Raw genomic sequence first — 20,991 nt, 5'->3', positions numbered from 1 at the left:
ACCTCCAGCTGTCAATGGGCGAAAGGCGGGGTACTCCCTGGACAGGTCGCCAGTCTATCGCAATCTTTATAGATCAATATTGTAAAAAAAGACAGATTCCCTTACCAAATAAAATTCTGTTTCAAACATTTGTGTCTATATATCTAACTCTGCCAGAATACTGACAAGCTCAGTAGGGTAAACCTACTTGAAGCGTCTTGATATTGGGGCCGGCCCACCAAATTTTGTTTAAGTAATGGACATTTGAAATCGCAGTGCGCATACCCAACATGCTCTCAGTAGACAGCCGTGTGGCACAAATCCTACGATCCCAAGCTCATTCAATCAAATTCTTGAATTGCACACATTAGGTTTATGTTCTGCCGGATAGTGTGCGACCATCTGAGTAAGGCAAATTTATTTGTATAGCCAGTTTCAGTAGATGTATCCATCCATCTTTTACCAAAGTGCTTTACATGACATTGGAAAATAAAAATAGAATAAAAGTAAGTAAGAAACAGTTGGAATAAAATGTAGGAAAATTTAATCAAAATAAAACATAGTATTAATCAATATTAATCATAGTGTCTGTTGTCCTTGCAAGGTCATGGAAGGATTGATGTAAATCTTCTCTGTTCAATAAATGAACAATATGAGTGAGCCTTTATTTGTTATTTTGTGTAGAAAAATTAAAATACGTTTAGCTATATAAAATGGATTTTCTAGTGTGTTGGTTTATGCTAATTTAACTGATCAAAGTCAGGCGGTATGCATCACAAAAAAAATAAAAATAAATAGTTGCTGCTATAGGTGTTGAGTTTTTGTGCCCACTTATTATCCGTTCAAGAGCATATAGCTGGTCTGCTAACTATTCTGCTACAGGCTATATGTTCAGTTAGCAGACAGACTTCACACAGACAGTTTAGAAACAAACTAACAAAATATTTGCACAAAGCAAGTTTGGAGACAGAGGAAACACAATTTAAAGTGATACATATACAATAAACCTCACCATTCGGTTATTGAGCGTGTCATCTTCTAAGCTATGATGGTCACCACAGTGAACTTAGTTTTGGGTTGAATATTCACACAACAGAAACAGGAGGACAACAATGCTGAATCCGCAGAGCATGAATATCCAAAATGAAACCCACTTTACCGCTGTATGCAGTCCTCGTACTCAAAAGCTGAAAATGAAAAGTTTTCACTTGATTTTATGTATTCAAAGAAGGCTTCTTCATTGATGGCTACAAGTAAACAACCGAAAAGTAACAGCGTTCTTGATTTTCCTGGACATGACTGGTCAGGCAGGTCCCTTTCCAAAACAAGCCCACTTTTTAAGTTATTTACAAAAATGCTGAAATTGTTCCCTGAAGGGGAACAATGGGGTACAACACTTGTTTGCTTCGCTATGCACCTGAATTCTGTTAAAGAGCACCTGTCAAACTGAGGAACAACTGTGACGACTACATATAAATAATTAGGCTGAAGCCTAATGTCTGTTGCTATGCATTATTTTCCTAAAGGATCCCTGTGATGGACTGGCGACCTGTACAGAAGATTGGTTTGCCATTATAGTTTGTTGATTTCTAAACTCCCTTAGCCCCACGCACACCATAGCACAAGGAAGGTTTTTCTAATATCATGATGCAGAAAGACAGACAAAAGATGCTGCATTCCTTCCATTTAGGTAAATTACAGAATATATGATTCATGAATCTCTGGAAGATCATCTGTTTATTCATTTGATTTTACTTTCCCTGGACCACTCTTATCTCTTTAAGATCCAGGCTATTATTTTGGTTCTACTTGGAAACCTACCTCTAAAAGCAGTCTGTGACAGCTGCAAAAGTGTGAGACCGAAATTAACATCCTTAGATAACAGACACCGTGGAGACTTTTGCAACACAATATATCCCACCTGTTCTTTCTATCACAAATTATCAAAAAAACAAAAAGATTTCAAAAACTCCAGCTTTGGCTTTTGCTTTATTCAAAATGTAAACTAGAGAAGAACGCCTGATAGCCATATTGCTTACAGTGTCAACAAGTGCACAGTAAAAGGGTGAGGCAAAGCAATCTAATAAAAGACTTCCAAAAAGGATAGCACTCTTCTGGCCTCTTTATACCATATTATATAACTAACGTTTCTGTTTTTCACCCTCCTTTTTGTTTTACACTTACAGTCACTGATAATCTACATTTTCAAGATTAATTGAATCCAAACTATCTGCACTCTATTTTGACAGGTTTACGTGTGCTGCTAAAACTCTGAAATGTTATTTCTAAGTAAAACACCATTATGACACAAACAGTGAGCTCATGTTCTTAGTTATGCCTGACCTTTCATTAAAGTTGAAGGTTTATTGATTTTGCAGATTATATATTTCTGGAGATTTGAATGTGGCACTCATATTTGATTTGGCTACTGGTCACCATAAGCCCTCTTCTAGCTCTTAGAAAGTGTTTTTTTTTTTTTAGTTCTCGGCTGAACTATTTTGACTCAGGTCGAAATAAACTATTTATCAGTACCATAGCCAGAGTTTGTGGCAGTGGAAACAGAAAGAACTGGTGCTAAGCAAGCATTGGAACAATGGTGGAAAAATCTATCAGTTCGTTTGACAGACCTACCTCTTCAGGAAGGCTAACCACCAAGGCATTCTCTGCTTGGCCAACCAGTGCCTGGAGAAAATACTCGCTGCAGGCAGCCAGCACGGCCCGGTGCCCACGAAACTCCTTGCCCTCCACCAGGACTGTCACATCACACAGGATATCCTGCTTCCGCTGGTCATTAAGGCAGAGGAGGATATTGGTACAATGAACCGTCGACTCATACACATACATTGGGTCTTCAGTCTTCTCATCCACGGACATTCCGCTCACACCCTAGAAATAGAAGCACAACATAGGTGGAGTCAGCTTACAATCATGTCCAGTGAGTGCATGCTGCAGGACTGACATCAGCAACGGCAGTCGACAGCAGCCAGCCTCATGAGTGGCTGCTGTTTCACATGCTCACTTGTATTTTGATAATTTCAAAGTCAGCAAACTCGTTCGGCAACTCTCTCTTTCTAAACCTGCCATTAATCTGTATATTGGTGTCAGCTACTGCATGCCGTTTACCATAAAGGAGCTATCAAATCTATTGCTGTATGAAACGCTTTTCTGCTCCAACTGTCCACATGGGTTCATTGTATACTTGGTGGATAACACTAGTATTACAGTTGACAGATTTGCTTTGCAAGATGGAGCTTTGCCCTGCAAGGCTTTTCTTTCAGTGTCAGCCATAGATTTTCAACAGGACTAAGATCTTAACTGTCTGCCAGACATGCCATTAAGCAGACTTGTCTTCTGTAAGAAAGGTTTGCATGCTAGTGGATCTGTGGTAGTTTTTATCATTCTAAAAGGGACTTCATCAAGCCTTCAGCTAATGATCCAGAGATAGAAGGAGGAGATGAGTCCAAAATTGTCCATCAGTGTATTTCCTGTGGAGGTACTGATGCTGTCCTGCTCTTTCACCTGACACTTAATCCCACATGACTGTGAAAATGTGGCTGTTTGGCCCATACAGTCATCCTCGTGTTTCACTGGAGCTGCACCGAACTAACGATAAAGCTTCACCTACCTGCTTGTATACTACTTTAACCCAATCTTTACCAAAGGTTCAGTTTTTCACCAACATCGACTCCTTTTTCTGTCCAGCTGTATTTCAATTCTGTCATGCAGTTTCTGTTTTTAGGGCACATTGCTTTGAGTTTCTGCTCTGATGATTTTCTTGGACTTAGACAGACTTTGTTGTCATTCCGCAGCATATTCACAGTGTACATTTAAGCGGAATGTTGTTGCACGGCTCCGAGGAAAAACAGAAGAAAAAAAGAGAAAAATTCTAAATACAAGTATTTGTCATGTTTAAGGAATGTAGGGGCAAACGAAAAGAATTTTTTTATGTACAGAAAAGATATGTGTAAGACCGGTTGAGTAGCACAAGTGTTTGTAGCAACAGAATGCGCTGCAATAATGGACGGGCCATATGATAATGCAGATTGTACAGTTTTGCCTTCCTAATTACACATGCCCCTCTCACAACCTTCACAATATGCTTGAACATGCTCCCAATGCTAGAACCATCACAGAACAACAATATCTGACAAATAAACTGACACCTCTGACCCCACATATTTATGAATCAATACATATGAAATCACAATGATGTGATTCCATAATGACTCCCAGGGATTAAACAGTTAAACTGAGTTCCCTCCAAACCTCTCACTCTGCTCACCTATCCCAGTGAGGAAAAGAGCACCGTCTTTTCTCAGCCATATACATCAAACACACACCTACACAAACACAGTACCCTCAAATGACCTTTATATGAGATCATATCCTGTGCCAACGCATCCGTCTCCTCTGTGAGGGCTTCTGTTTACGACGTAGAACATTTTCTATTACACTTGCTGACACACCAGCACACTGCTAACATTTGTTCTATTTGCTCACCTGCTGGCCTACTGTATGGTTCTATGTCTGTTTGGGGTTGTACTCTGAGCACAATCACTAAGGATAGTGCACTGAAAAGCAGAGGCAGACCTTTGCTTCACTGAATGTGGACTACGGTATGCCACTGAACTAAATCACAATGAAGACTGACGTAAGGTGACTTTATCCTTTTGGTCTAGTTCTGTTCACTATCCAAAATGTGTGTGTGTTTGCTATATCCTCATTCGGCAGGTTACCTCTTCTAATTTAAACTCCCTACTTCTGATTTTTGCACTGCTTGATTGAGCACATGAGTCATAATCCCCTTTCAGATCATACTTTCAATCTCTTATTTACATATGTTCTACACCGCCTCAGTGATCTGCTAAAAGGAGTTGACGCAGAACGAAGGGTAGAAGCTGACTCATCTCTTTGATCCACCTGTGGAGGTGGTCACAGACCTGTACTGACCATGATGAAAGAATAGAAAATGACTGTGAAATGAGACATAGTGATGCGATACCGACCAAAAAGATCAGCATAGGGGTGTCAGGGCAAACAAAGCTCCGACATCAGATTATACCCCACTCTCTATCGACTGTAAGACATGCTTTAGTCAGCAGCATATGATACAGATAATTACGTGCTGGGGATGACATGCAACATCTATGCTTTTATTTCAGTAAGTTTTCAGTAATATTCAGGAGATACACTGTTCTCATATCAGTTATGTTGAGCTATTAACCACGCCCCCTTGGATCCACAGTCCCAGCAACATGTTCTCCTACATGAATAACAAATCTGGTCTCTCAAAGGGGGCGGGGGGTGCAAACTGTGATGTGAATTTGTGTTGTGCATTTTCTGCTTAAATAAAGAAAAAACACAGCGCCGTATGTTCTTTTCTTGTTAATGACAGAAAACAAACAAACATCAACGGAAGTTCTTACTGATACATTTTATATACAGCAGAATTTGCTAAAGAGGAGCCACAGTTGAAATCCACTTGGTAAAATACATTAAGAAATATATCAAGATGTGTGGTGTCTCTTAGCAACCTGTAATTTACAATCCTTACACACTGATTAAAATATGTTAGGTTGCTCATGGACTTGAGGAGCAAGGATTTTGGCATTGTTATGGTTATCTGTGAGTTGTGGACTAATGTATATCAAACAAGAACCCAATGACTTAATGTCCTGCTTACGATGACCGAAATATTTACAAAGGTTCAAAATATCAGTTAAAAAATTAACTTGAGGTGTGTCTTAGACATTCATTGAATTCTGGAGAAAACAACAAAAATGTGTTTAAAATTATTAATAAAGACATGGTTTCATTCTGATAGAATAACCTGTTTTAACAACAGAATGTTTCAGGGAGTAGCAAGTTTATCAAAAACACAACTCTTTACCAGTAAAGACTCCAGAATTGTACGAGTTTCTCTTTGTAGTTGTTATGCATACCAGTTTCATCATTTCTTAAAGCAGCCAGAAAGGCACTATTTGGCTTGTTTAAAATACATTTTCTTACGGTGTAGTCTTCAATATAATGTTTTTTTCTGCAGTTGTTATATTAGAGAAAACATGTCTGAAATGAAATCCACCAACAGCGGAGGACAGCCTGACCCTGTGTGACCTCATGTTTGACTATGGAGGCAAAGAAACAGCCTTGAGACGTGTGCTTTTGTCCAGTCAGCCACAGGCAGGGATCCAGCTGACAGCTCAGCAGAGGAGAGCACATGTAAATAATCTACTATCCACTGTAAAACGCAATAACAATTATGTCTCACACTAGCAAAGGTACAGTTACACATACAGCCTGCAGCCAGGGAAGTAGAACTCTGTGTTATTGTGTAGGAATATTTTGTTGGCTACAGCTCTCAGTTTAACAACCACATCAGCCCGACTGTGCTGTTGGGTGCTATCAACTATTGTACACTTTGTACATTTCTCAGTGACTTTGCTGGGATAATGACCTGTCTTCCACAGGACAGCACTCTAAACATGTTATCTTGGCATCGTACTGTTTCTTGCCATGCGAAAAATATTCAGTGGCACACTCTTCAGACACATGTACAGGCAGACATCTCAGAAGATAGCAGTTTGTGGGAGATGCCTGACTAGAGATGCTGATGGATACACAGAATATTGCATTTTCATAGCAGCTTTTTAACATTATCTGACTGGGCGCTATCAGCGTTCTTCTGTAGCTACTAACATTCCTGTACAGACTGCAGAGCACGAGCACATGATGGAAGTGAGAAGGATCCAGCATTGGTCAGAGCTGACCACAGGCCAGGTGCACCGAGGGCAGGGGAGGTAGATTAATGTGACTTCCTCAGCATAGCAAATACAACGTTTGGAGCAACAGCTCACCAATAAATGTAACAATCATTACTGAAGTGTACAGTATGTATCAAGGTAACACCCGGACCTCAGTCACCTAGATTGTGATAACGACTGATTTTGGCTGCTGTTTTCAAACATTGTGCTTACCTTAAATTCAATTTAAATATAATCCAAATCTAAAATACTGATTTTATTTCAAGAAAAAATAGTAAAACATGAACATATTGTTAATGAATGGGACTTAGGAGAATGTTACAGCTTCTTTTAAACACATATAGCTCCAAATAATATTAGTATTAATATGCTAATAGTCAGCTGAGCTTCTCATAAACCTTCTTCCTTTCAGTGTTAAATAAGTGATGTCAGGCGAATCTCTTCTTCCTCTCTAACATACGAATAAACTGAACTTGCTCGGTTTTAGGACAGTTAGGATTACCAAAATGATTTCTATTTGCTAAATGTCAGAATAATTCAAGATGTTCTGTCATTACTTTCTTTAATATTTGCTACCTTCAGCTTTGAACTATGTAATTTTGGTCAAGCATCTTGGGTGTCCTTCCCCAAGGTTCTCACTAAGTTACAGGACTGGTATAATTGAGTCAGGTTTTAACAGCTCCTTTGCTGTCTTTAAGCCACTTTGTTACTAGTAAGTTTAGGGTCATAAGCCATGTTTCCATCCAATTGTCATGCAAATTTTAAGCTACCTTTTAAAATGACGCAAAAAAGAAAATTTGAATTAGTCGTGTTTCTATCTACTGGTTTGGAGTGAATTAACAAGGTGACGCAGAGCATAATTTGGACGTTACACATGGCTGTAACAAACACCAAGGAGAGGTAGCATGGACCACACACCAGAGAAAAATGGAGAGAAGTTTTCAGGAATGTGTTTCTGTCATGTCGACTAGTACTGGTCGAAAGTACTATCACTGAAAGTATTATCACTTTCTAATGATGGAACATGGTTACTCTCTATTTGGAAGACATATTGGCAGCCAAGTTTAAATTCATGGATGATCCCCTGAGATGTTACTTCAGTATTCCCCCATATCATTCTTTACTCCTGGATTATCTATTTTCTGAAGTCTACCAGTCTCTCCTGTAGCGAAACACCTGTACATCATGGGAGTTGAGTACAGAAGCACACACGAGACTATACGATCCTTTTAAACAAAACACTCTTTAGAGACAAAACTTAATGACTTTCAGCGTAAAATGAGAAAAAGCTTTGTGAACTGTGGCTCTTATTTAGGTTATTAAATGATCTCGGCCTTTAACTGGTGCCCCAAAATTCCAAAAACGGCTGAAAAATATATACCCAAATTAAATGAAATGCTGCTCTTGAACCCTTTGGAGTAGAGGCAAACGCTTGGTGTCTCTGTAAAGAGACACCAAGCGTTTGCTTGGTGTCTCTCTCTCTCTCTCTCTCTCTCTCTCTCTCTCTCTCTCTCTCTCTCTCTCTCTCTATATATATATATATATATATATATATATATATATATATTTGTGTGTGTATGTGTTATGAATATAAGGATCAATTTGTTAAATCTAAACATTGTGGTCTTCATTATTTCATAAAACCATGTCACATGTGAACCTTTAGGAACAGACTTTTTGGGTGAGTATTAAAGAGGTAAAATTAATAATATGAGGAAAAAAAGTCCTAGGTCAATAAAGTAAAAATAAACAAACAAACACAAAAGTGATAATGTTATGATAAAAACATCATATTATGAGAATTAAGGGGGAATGTTTCCAGAATAATCACAGTTTGCAGAATTATTTCACTCCTGGAGTAATAGGACCAGGTTAGATTATTTTAAATATTTTTATTCTTTAGGAGAATAAATTCAGGAGAATGAAGCTAAAGGGATACGAAAATAAACTTCTAATATTACAAAAAAATACTACGAATACAAAGTATATTCAGAGGTTAAAGTCCCTCTGATACTGTTTAAGTGACTGAGTAACTGCAGATTTGCCACATTTAAGATGGCGGACGCTCTGACGCATCGCAGCATAAGCAGAACCCGCCCAATGACGCGTCTACTCTTATATTATGTCTATGGATCTGACCATCCAAGTCGATCTGGTACCTACACCGGAGCCCAGTAGAGTCAGGCCAAGTGGTGCCTGTTGAAAAGGGACACCACTTTTAAGAAACTTTCTTTGCAGTGCCTTTCGTGTTCTGTATTGTATTATTTGCATCATCATTTGATCATTTGACACATTTAAAAATGTTTCTATGAAATTGGTGCTTTGTAAAAAAAAAAAAATGAAAATTTGAATGACTGATGTTTGTAATTGAACAGCTATGCACCCTGGGGCTCCTTGCAATAAACAAGATTAGAGTCAATAGCTGCAGTTGCAAGACCCTTCCAGCATCATCATCAGAGTCTGTTCAGTCAGAGAAGACAGCATGAACGCTGTGTCACCGCACACAGTCAGGAGAGAGGGCTCCTTCTTGATGACTGATTACACTGAGGATGAACATGTTTTTATTGGAATCTGTTATTCATATCAACTGGATCAAAACAATGAATGCTCCATGAAATAGCAAATACAAAAATGCAAACAGAAAATAAAATAAAATAAATACAAAACAACACCAAAAACCATTTGGGAAGAAAAACAAAGGAGAGTCTTATTTTTAGTTAAAATAAAGAAATAAATATAAAGTGTACTGTCCACTGAAGGACAGGTTTTATCCCCTCAGGTTAAACTTCCCACATCATCAAAATTGTTTTTATGGTTGAGATTAATTGTGTGACAAAGCAGCAGCTGATCTGACTTCTTTAGTCCATACATACAGTTTTGTCTTTATTGTCAATTGTCCATGAAATTAAACTATTTTCACTTGAGATGCTCACTATCGAGTAGAGTTTGTAGAGCCTTGGCTAAAAGCTTAAGACAGCAATGTTACACCACTACTGAGGGGCCATAAAGGAGCCAGCTGGCAGGACTACATTTAAATCAAATGTGCCAAAAAGTTTCAGATAAGCATAGTAAATTAATGTCAGTTCAAAGGATAAGCACCACTTGTTTTGACAAATCTTACTGAAAACTAGTTTCTGAAAACCAGTCATCTCTAAAGAGTTTGGCATTTTGTAGGACATAGATTCTACATCATTGCTTATGACATAATCTCTAAAGTAACCTCCTCCCTTTCAGTTTGTAAAATGAGGAAAAAACAGAGCATTTCTGTTGTTGGGGATTTCCACTCTGACCGCATAAAGTTCACATCTTTGGCTGATGCTTCTTCGTCTCCACACGGCTGATAATCTAAACAGCTTTCTGAAGGTCACTGGGTTGCTGCTATCGATCCTGAGATAACGTTGAGATCAGCTCTGTCTGTGACAGGCTGCTGATGCTCATCAGGATTTGTTGGTCATGTACAGTATACAAAAACGCAAAGAAATATGAACTTTCTTCAAGAACTTATATTTTAAAGTATGTTACTTGAGCACCAACATTCCAAAAGATGTTTCCTAAAAGATGAATAAGGCCCATCAGACCTATGTGAAGACTGTCCAGGGGAAAGTGTAGCCAGAAGCACTGCAGACAAAGACAGATCAGAAAAAAGCTGAAATCATTATACTCAAGTCCACGTAGAAACCTGCTGAATGCTTTTTAGTCCTGGAAGAATCAATAAAGTATCTCTGTACTTCGATTGGGGCAAGGAGCAAAGCCACACAGCTTCAGTTTCTCAATAAGAAACCTGATCCCAGATAAGATTTTCCAAGACAAGTTTCAGTTGGACCCATTTAAATGTCCACCATGAGCAGGAAACAACTCAAGCCTTGCTCTGCATTATGGCTTCAGTAATTCCTAAGCTTAGCATAGTTGGGGGACTGGATGGCGATCTTTAAATGCTCCAAGACAAATCTTGACAGGCCCTTCAGCGTAGCCAAAAAAGCCTCCAGAGTGCTGCACAAACCCGTGTCCAATCACAATCAGCCTGATTACTGCATAGCTACCTCACCCTGCAGTGACCTAACCACATGAGTCTATGCTCAAGTAAAAGGTTTACCGTTTAAAGGGTGTGAACAATTTGGAGCGGACACTGCATCAAAGACAGATCAACACGGTCATCAACATCAACCCAACCGTTTTACAGCAACCCATCATGACAAAAGTTACTAAAAGTCTGTGCTGCTGCTCACAAATTAAACAAAAAGAATGCAACCATTTCAGAATATGAAATAGAGAGAGGCATCAGCCAGCAAAGCGTGGCCAAGAATCTATGACTGATCCACTGACGGTGACTCATCAGTGAAAGGCGCTGACTTTTACTGAAGCTGTAGTCAAATACTCTTTAAAGCCAAATCTACATTTAATAAAAAAAACTCCTGAAAACAGAAAGAATGATGTGGTAAAAGTGTTATCATTTGGATGGTTTTACCTCAGAAAGGCCTTAGCACAGATCCAGTCATTTTGTTATTCCAGTCTATGCTCTGACAATTTTCTGTCTCTCGCTGCATGTTACCAGCAGGCATCTAAGCCTATCAGCATCTGTGGGTGGTGAGTATGACTGAGCAACTAAAGTATGTGTGATTGTGAGTGTGTGTGATAGTTGTGCATGTGTTTGTGTGATGGCATGCCAGAGTATTTTTGGGCTATGCTGGTTTAAATGCAGCTTCCATGAATCACGACTTCCCACATAGTATGTCAGTGTGCAGAGTTAGTCGTATAACTGTCTTATATGGTAACGCGCTGCCCATGTGATAGCAACACTGGAGTTATCTATAGATGCAGCTCTGAGGAAGAGCTGAGTGTCTCAGCTCCTTCCTCGGCTCCACGTGATCCCAGGCATCGTCTGTCCTTATTTCATCTCATGTTCTAGAAACTCATTGCTTTGATAATATTTGTAAATTGGATTTTCGGCTTTGAGCCATTTTGTTGTGGCTTAACATGACTCCGACCTATTTTGGTTACAGCGACTGCACCGAAACGAATACCACACTATCACACAAGCGCACCAGTCTTCATGACGGACAAAAATGATTTAACATGAATAAAAGTAAAAGAAAATATTTTTTCCTTTGCAATACCTACTATATCTGTGCTGACGATGACAGGATACATCTGCACACTCAACAATGTGTTGAAACCTCTTCCTGCGCAACTGTCTGAACAAACACACACAAGTATCCAGACTAGTAAATTAGCATGCACTGGAAACTTCCTTACTAAGAAATGAAACACCCTAAAACATGCTGAACTGAGTGATTGTTACAGAATTCAATCATGTTATGAGCACAATGTTTTGAGCAACAGTGGAAGGAAAGGAAGAAGATCTCCTTCTAATTGAGCATTGTTTGGAAGGAGAAGGGGTCTGCAGCATTAGAGCACCCCAGGAGAATGTGCTGCATTATTAATGCTGCCCAGTTGAAGGTAATGCTTGCAAGATTTGAGGGCAAGGATGGCAGAAATGTATTTGAAAAAACAAAACAGAGATCTGTGTCTATGTCAAAATTGAATGAAAAACTTAAAAAAAAAGCGCGCGGTAAAAAGCCTCATGGAAAAAAAGACAAATGGAAACTCTCCCCACAGGAAAAAGTTGACACAGAGGTATCGCCCACGGCAAAACCTTCAAAAGCCACATCTGTACACATGCATGTGCATCTGTGTGGGTGTGGGTGCGTGTAATCATTTGTGTAGATGTGAGCAGAGGGAAGGCTTAAGTCAGTTGATGAGACAAAGAACAACAGCTTTTTTACACCTTGCTCTCATAAGCTGATATAAATAACACATGCATCTGGTCAAACAATTCACAAACGCTGACAAGCAAAAAGAGGTTTCTGACATTTCAGAAAATGCCAGGCTGGAGTTAGAGGTACTGTTCTTCCTCGTTTATTCATTTGGAGTCCATCATTGAGTCAGTTATTCAGTTATTCATCCCAAACATGCAGATGGACCCCTGCTATTCAAAACAAATCAATAAAACTAATGTTTGACCATACAAGCTGCTATTCTAGTTTTCCTATCTTGAAAAAATGTAAATAAGATTCTAATGGATCTAATAGATCTAACATTGACCTGTGTTTCCTTGTCTCCCTGAAAAATTCCCTTTCATTTGGAAGTCTAATTTGTGGAATGTGTGAAGCTAATAGATGCCAAAAACAATCAAGCCATATGTGAAAGTATTAATCAGACCCAGATAAATGTACCAAACCTGCCCTCTGCAAAAAACACAACCATCCAAAGCACAAATTCACCGTCCCACCCTCAGGGGAACATAAGATACATTATTTCCTCTCCGTCTTCTTTGGCTTTCATTGATTTATTTGAAATTATTTTAAGACTTAGTTTGTATTTGTTCAGTAGTTTCATTTTTCATGTGCTTATTGTTGGTTAAAGTTAAGTTGGAAAAAACAAACAAAAAAAGGCTTTGTTAGCATAAGTAAGTCACATGTTTTGACAAATAACCACAAACTAAGGGGGATGGTTGCTTGTGTGTCTGTACTAGTCCTGCTAGTTCTCAGTGCTGCCTTCAATACAGGCAGTATTACAGTATTGTTTGTACATAAGCTTGAGTGTCCCTTATGGATTAAAGGAACAGCATTATGCTGCTTTAAATCCCATTTGTCTGACAGATTCCAGTTTGTTCATGTAAATGTAAATTATCAGATAGCATGGGATGGATTTCAACCATGTTGATGACTCTCTTGAAGACTCCGATGAATGACTTAGAAAACAGGCATGTCTAGATGACATAAAAAATCTGAAGGACTTCTAAGTGCTCTGCTTTTAAATTCAGACAAGACAGAAGTTGAGGTCTTTGGACCAGAGTCTTTGAAAAATAAACTACATAGTCAATTACTTAATCTTGAAGACATTAAATGGTGATAAAGTAACAAACCTTGGTGTTATTTTTGTCCAAGACATGTCATTTAAATCTCGTGATAAGGTTTCTAAGATTTCCTTCTTTCACTTACAGAAAATTGCCAAAATTAGAAATATCCTGTCCAGTAGTGACGCTGGAAAATGTACTTACTTAATTCAAGGCTGGACTATTGTAATTCTTTACTAACAGGAAATCCACAAAATGCAGTTAAAAGCCCTCGGCTGATCCAAAATGTTGCAGCAAGAGCTCTGATGAAAATGAACAAGAAGCCCCATATTTCTCCTATTTCAGCTTTCCTTCATTGGTTTTCTGTTAAATCAGGAATAGAATTTAAAATTCTCCTTCTCACATATAAAGCACTTAATAATCAAGCTCCATCATATGTCAGAGCTCTGATTACCCCGTATGACCCTAACAGAGCACTTCGCTCTCAGACTACAGGTCTACTAGTGGTTCCTAGAGTCTCTAAAAGTAGAATGGGAGGCAGATCCTTAAGTTATCAGGCTCCTCTCCTGTGGAACCAACTCCCAATTTTAGTCCATGAGGCAGACACCCTGTCTACTTTTACGAGCAGGCTTATTTGTTTTATCTGTTTATTGTAGAAGTCTAAAAACAGAGTTATAGCCTCCTCTAAGAAAATGAAAGGACAGTCCTGTCAGGGTTCTGTGTTCCGTGCTCTCTAACTCTGCTCCACAGGTGGCTGCAGTTGACGGGTGGGCGTGGCCCGCACCTGCGGCTCGCTTAGGAACCCTCTGCTCTGGCTTAAAATGAGTGCACTGACAGCTGGTAGACGCCAGCGTGTTACCCCGTCGTGGTATGTCTAGGCCACAGACCTGTCTTCTGTGCTTCGTACCTGTGAGTTTTTAAAACCCTGTTTTTGGATTAATCTTGTCTCTTGTCCTCTCCAGTTCGTCGTGTTTTGGATTTACTCACCAGTGTTGGTTCTGTGCTCTGAGGACCAGTTTCCTGAATCCCAGCCTGCTCAGATTTTGCTTTGGCATCTCCACTCTCACTCCCTTGGTGTTACCGAGGGCGAAGAGATGCCCCTTCCTGGATTCACCTGGTTCGTCTGGACACACTCCGGTTCTTCCAGCTGCTCCTCCAGCCTGCCGCCGTAGTGGTGCTGCTCGGGCTCCCCGCCTGTGTTACATCTGCCAGCCCTCCTGTCATTCAGCCACCTCCTCCCATCAGAGAGTTACAGTCACACACAGAGTTCCTTTTCCACTCATCCCCCCCAGATAGGTCTTCCCAACCAAACGGTAGGTGGCGCAGCTTCTGGAGAATTTATGCCTGGTTCGATCCACGTTAATTTATCCTCTTTCTTCCCGCAGTCATTCCAGCTCTGACGTTCCAACCTCGCCAGTTGCACATATCGTGTGCTTTCCCTCATCTGAGCCTTTAATAAACATCTTTAAAACTGTTCCTGTTTCCGTCAGTGTCTGCATGTGGGTCAAACACCTTAAAACCATGACAAGTCCTTTTTTAAGACCGTTCGTCATTTCCATGTTAAGTTGTCTTAGTGTGTTTCTGAAGATTTTTTGACTTCTATGCAGCCAGCAAAGAGATAGGGGAGGTGTTATCCTCTATGTCATCAGGGCAGATCCTGTCCATGGCTCTGTTGCACACCCGGTGCTGTCAGTTCAACCAAGCTGAAGTGATGTAAGGGTGAGAGAGGCTGCTAGTAGGGGTAAGTGGGTGCAGTAACACATTCACAAATTCCAATATTCCCAGGTTCATGGAGTCACAGCAGAAACACACCATGAGGCAGCTAATTTAGGAAGTGATGTGATGGTGAAAACACACACAAGTGTTCCAGAAGCACACAAGCTCTTCAGATAACAGGAAGCCTGACCACACGTTTTTCTTTTTGGCGAGCTGAGAAATACACTCAATGTTCAATAGCTTGATAACACAAACAGTGAATCAGCCAATCAAATGGTAGCAACTCGAGGTATTTAGGCAACTAGAGGTGGTTAGTCATTCTCTGTGGCCCTCCTATGTGTAGCTCCATATTAAACATTCTTTGTTCAGTTTATACACTCTCCCTCCAAATCATCTCAGTCTCCACTCTCTACTTATGTCTCCTGCTCAACCCGAGTGGTCTCTCTAATGTACTTATTTCTAATCCTGTTCGTTCTAGCCCGTTCTGAAGTAAATAGGAACTCCTTCAGCTCTGTGACTACCAGCTCCACCTCCTGTTCTTTTCTTAGTGTTGCCATCTCCAAACAACAGACCACAAAAAAACACAACTTTGAACATTTTTGTAGTTCCACAGTTCAGTAATATTTACCGACCCACGTTAGTGATTTTAATGTTTTGTTGATCATTGTAATATGTTGTTTAACATTATATTAACCAACATATTGGTATAATTGTAGTATTGCAGAGGCACATGTTAACTGAATGTAAATCTAAACATATAAATGTCTTTATGTTTTTGTATCATATACACTTTTACTAGCTCTATAAATATCACACCTTTTAGACTGGCCATGGAGCACAATGTACATTTAATGATATGATATGGGTATGCTAAAACAATATGACTTGAGGATCGTTTCCACTACAGAAATATTTCCCAGGAAATGGGGCCGTTTTCAGGGGTCATTATTACCTACCTGTGTTGTCAATGCATTTACAAGGACAGGAACTAAATCACCAGGGTTTAAATTTACTCCATAAAATGGCCCTGGTAGGGAGGTACTGCTTCTTCATTGACCAACAACATTTGGATGGAGTGTTGTAGAGGAAAACTGCTAAGTATTTCAATTTGATTGAAATTTATTTTAACCATCATAGTTTAGTAACATAAGTTTAAAATTGTCTACAGCTTTAATTTTCTGATAACTTTAACTGGAACAGACTTTGAATCATATACATCTCTTTACAGAGCCAGGGTAATATTTTAAGGGTTTAAATCATGTTTTGATGGACTCATCACAGGTGTAAGGCACCTGGTTTTAATAATGCCACTTTTCTCCCTTCTGCCCCTGAAACAGTGAGAACACGGAAGTCGGCTTTAGCACAATTTGTTATGGTTACACCTCGGACTTTGTAGTGACTCTGTATAAGTTATATAGTGTATTCACTGTGCCAGAATTTAGACTATTGTTTTATTGTTGTAAATCAAAGCTTTCATCTTTCAACCAGATTCTCTTTTCTACACCATGATCATTACTGCTGCAGCCACAAAAGTTATCCACTCAGTGTCTGTGGATGTAATAGCCTTCCCTTCTTTTAAACTCACATCCATGAACCTAGAGCTGAAATAGAGCTTTACCTTCAAATACAGGCTCACAGCTCCAGAGTAAAAGCCCAAAGATGATGAAAACTGTTGATAAGTACTTGTTAAGAATGAAGGTGAGCGTCTCCAGATCAGCTGTAAGAAAGACTGCTACAGCATCTACAATAACACGTTGAAGCATTTAATTTCCCTGTGGGATTAATACAGTATTTTTGAATTGAATTTGAATTGATGAATTGAATTGAAAATGTTACGTTTTTCATTAACATACAATTATCTGTTCCTTTTCACTGAAGACGTTAAGTTGTTGTACAATAATCGATGAAGAGTATGCTTCATTTTATGAAAAATCCTTCTTTGGAAAGTCACATAAAGGGAAACCAAAAAGGAATAATTTTAGTATTATAGGACTGGTTCTGTTGTTACCAGAATGCAAAATTTGTCCTTCATACAAATGTAAAAGGCTTTTGACGTTTATCTGAAAAAAGGTAGTCACTGTGCAGTAAAAAAAATTATCATATCATCATATTATTATTATGGATATGGCTATTTATTTTGAATTTTGTTTTTGTGTTTATCTTACTTGTTTCAGATATTCCCCTTCTGTATTATAGGCCACCAGGCTTTACTTCCCCCCTGCCAGGCTAAGCATTGTTTATTTATTATAATTTATTTTTTTATATAACAGTAACAGTAAAACCGAAGATTGTATATAGTAGGATTCTCAAACACGATCAATACTAAAAATGTAATTAGTCAAAGATACAGATTTGTGTGAAAACCTATATGAACTGCCCCATCTACCCAAATTGTCGCCCTTCTACCGGCAGCAGCACACCTAAATCCTCTAGTCTCCTCCACGTAGCTGCTTACCCCAAATTATGAGCTGCTGTTGGAAGTCTTAAAGTTTGCTAACATGTGGAGAACAGCCAGGAGAAAACATGTGTCCCTCTTTATAGACAAGAGTGGTTTGGGGAAACTTTCCCAAGCAGACAGACAGTAAAAAACGAAATGCTGAATGGTGCTACGGCTAAGCTAACAGTATGACACAAATGTTTGAGAGCAACATAAAAAGGTCAGTAAAGCTCCTGTATCTGCGACAGTGTTGAAATAAACCTCCTGGACAACATAAGATAACGTTAGCTGTTATTAGCTTGACGGACATGGGCAGCGTAACAACTGGGTTCTGTTGGTCATAGCTCTCCCTTTGAGCTGCACCGTTCTACACCACGCAGCTCCCCATTCTGCTGCGATACGGATCAACGCAGGAAAATGTTCATCAGCTGACGGCTTAGTTGAATAATGAATAGTGAAGCAACGAAACAACAAGCCAGTGCTCCAGCCTTTCCCACCCCCGGTCCGTCATTTTAGATCATGAATAAACTGAGCCAACTCCATGGCAACTGAGCCATCTGCTGACAACCAATGTTTAATGTGTTAAAGGTCACTGATGCAACCTAGGGAGATTATGTCCCCTAAAATTAGCTCTAAGTTACCCATTTTACATTGCTGACCTGATGAAATGATCTGTCAGCAAACAAGGTATGAATCACAGCATTAAAAAAATTGGACCTTAGTAAGCGAGAGTGTACCAATCAATTCATCTAAAAGTGTGTGGCAAGACTTGTCAGTTTTAGAGTGTATTTGCAAGCAAACACTGCTATTGGGATCGTGTTGTGATCTAAAACAGCAGTAAGCCTTGAGCACATCGACTCGGTTGCAGCTTTATCTCCTCTCTATATTTAATCTGTTTGTATTCTGGAATATTCTTCAAATTGCTCAGACACAACAAGTCCCTGTGGTTTGTGAAACCACTGCACTCGTTTCACGGTATATGAGTGAAGCTCAGCAATGCAAGAGTCTGCAAGTTTCATATGAAACAGTCATTAGTCAGCTGATTTTACTTGTCTGAGCACAGGTACCTGAGGACAACCCCACCCCGCTAACAATCCAGCCCTACATCATAATGTCATGTGCAGGTAATGAAAGATTCTGTACATTAAAGCTCCCCAACCAGACAGAGTGGTATTACACAATCAGCTGTATGTTAATCACAGTAAGGTAATTATGGGTCACTGAGAGACATTAATGTGCGTCAACACAAGTCACAATCACCCAGCATCAAGTATACCGACAGACACTGAAAGGTTATGGTTTCAAGTGTGCGCAAATGTGACACAGTGTGGTTTAGTGGCTTTGGGCAGCAGTCTTGATGACTCAACCTGAGAAGAGAAAGCAGTGCTTATTGATTAGGCCCCTTTGTACATCCAAGTATCGCAGTGGAAATATTTGTAGGCAGGAGGAACTGTATGATCAGCCAACGCTATGCCAGATATTCTGTTTGCTCTAGTCACTTGGTTGCATTTTTGCAAATGCAACATTTGGTTACTTGTAAAATTAAAGAGGGCACTGACATATCTGGGTTTAGAGAAGATGCAATTTACTGTATGTTACTACCTTTTACTGCTGACATTGTTAATTTAGCAGCTATAGTCCTTTACATGTCTGTCTTTATTTATTCACAGGTGAGCTAGCTGCATGATACAGCTATTAGCAATCTGATTACTACAGTCAGAGCAGTAACTGCTTGTTTTCACATTCAATGTGACACCATAGTACAGTACTGAAAATGAGACGGCTGTAGTTTAATGCGAAAAAAATAAAAAATAAAATAAAAATCCATTGTTGCTTTTTCATTGACCTGGGAAGTTTTTCCGTTTCACTAACTTAATCTTATTATACCCAGGAAGGCATAATAGATTATTTGTGATCCATAGCATTGAATTCCTTGTCATTTATCGTAATGAATGATAATAATTCCCTACTGGTTAAATACTAACTGAAAAGGATTCATTATTTAGTGGAGACTTGTTCTAAATGTGCATTACAGTCGATAATGTGGGATGAACTTTAACATTTAAATCATAAATTCTGCCATTAATCTTTAAAGAAATGTTCTAATAAATAAGATCATCCCTTGTTTGATAATCTTTAGGAAGGTAGCCATTGTGTGTATTTTAATTTCATTAGAATGATTATTTTTTTGCATTTTTAAAATAAATCAGCGCTAACATTTTTTATTTCACTGTTAGCCAATCAGCAGTTATATCTAAATCAACAAAGGTGACAGTTCCATCTACACATACCAATCTTAAAACCCCTTACCTCTGCAGTATTGCTGAACTATCCCTGTGTGTGGTTCTAAAAATGACGCTGGTTGCAAACAAATACCCCAGTTAAAGTCTTAGCTCTGCAGTGATCAATATTTATCTCTGGGATTATTGATTTCCACTTGATTAAATGCTGAACTGTAACAAGTTCAAGGAGAGGAGGTACAGTGAAAAGGCAGTCTGATGTTTTGGGGAAGAGTCACTTGGTTAGAAATCTGACATTGTACACCGTGAGCTAGAGCCCAGCACAGAGACCTGAGCTGCTCAGTACGTACTACGGAGGGCACAATTCTCATCAGCGTGGGGTTGGTTTTATCACCATGACTGGAAATGGCTGATTGTTCAAATCACCAAATCTCTGAGCATCATATTAGAGCTTAATTATGTGTCTTACAACCTGATAATTATTTTAATGATGCAATTTGTTTTACACATCATACGGTGCGTAATTTATGTGTGTAGAAAGCAACAATAAAACACTAAGCTGTAATAGTTTGAACCGGAGCCATCCAGAGCCTGTTTTGGGTTATTTATACCATACATTAGCAGGTAGACTGACTGATTATTTGAATGTCAACCCCCAGCCACATTTTATTGCCTCTTTAAAAACACAAAAACGAATGACACATCTTATGAAAACAATAAAATTCAAAGACTAATCTCTTGATATCACAGAGGAAATTTACAGTAGTATTTAGCCACATTCCAGCCTTTAAAGCAAAAAAAAAAACAAGAGCAAAGCAAAATGAGTGAACTTTATTTCTCCGTCAAATATTCTTACGCAGTATATTCTTATTCAATTGCTTTCTTATGAATGGGACTAGGCCAGCTTTGAAACTCTTGAAGCTCCTAAAGGGCCTCCTCTGATGTGATTCTCGTTCAGCCAAACCCAGATCAAACCGTACTGACTGACGAGGAAGGCCAGCG

At 39.1% G+C, this 20,991-nt stretch overlaps 1 protein-coding gene across 4 annotated transcripts in view; it reads right to left on the bottom strand.

Annotated features, from left to right (window-relative positions):
* bach2b (BTB and CNC homology 1, basic leucine zipper transcription factor 2b) overlaps nt 1-20,991 on the bottom strand; it is a 129,625-nt gene that overhangs the window by 55,188 nt on the left and 53,446 nt on the right. For 2 of the 4 annotated variants that reach the window (XM_036147126.1, XM_036147127.1), the window contains one exon: nt 2,611-2,865. The exons of 1 other annotated variant lie outside the window; for it this stretch is intronic. In XM_036147126.1, the coding sequence (XP_036003019.1) occupies nt 2,611-2,865 (255 nt within the window). Of the gene's footprint in view, nt 1-2,610; nt 2,866-11,205; nt 11,300-20,991 lie in introns of those variants that run through there. One more of the 4 variants, XM_036147128.1, reaches the window with a different exon arrangement.

The sequence above is a fragment of the Fundulus heteroclitus genome, chromosome 15 (assembly GCF_011125445.2).
Source record: "Fundulus heteroclitus isolate FHET01 chromosome 15, MU-UCD_Fhet_4.1, whole genome shotgun sequence".
NCBI classification, from domain to species: Eukaryota; Metazoa; Chordata; class Actinopteri; order Cyprinodontiformes; family Fundulidae; genus Fundulus; species Fundulus heteroclitus.
This window is presented reverse-complemented; position numbering and strand designations above follow the sequence as displayed.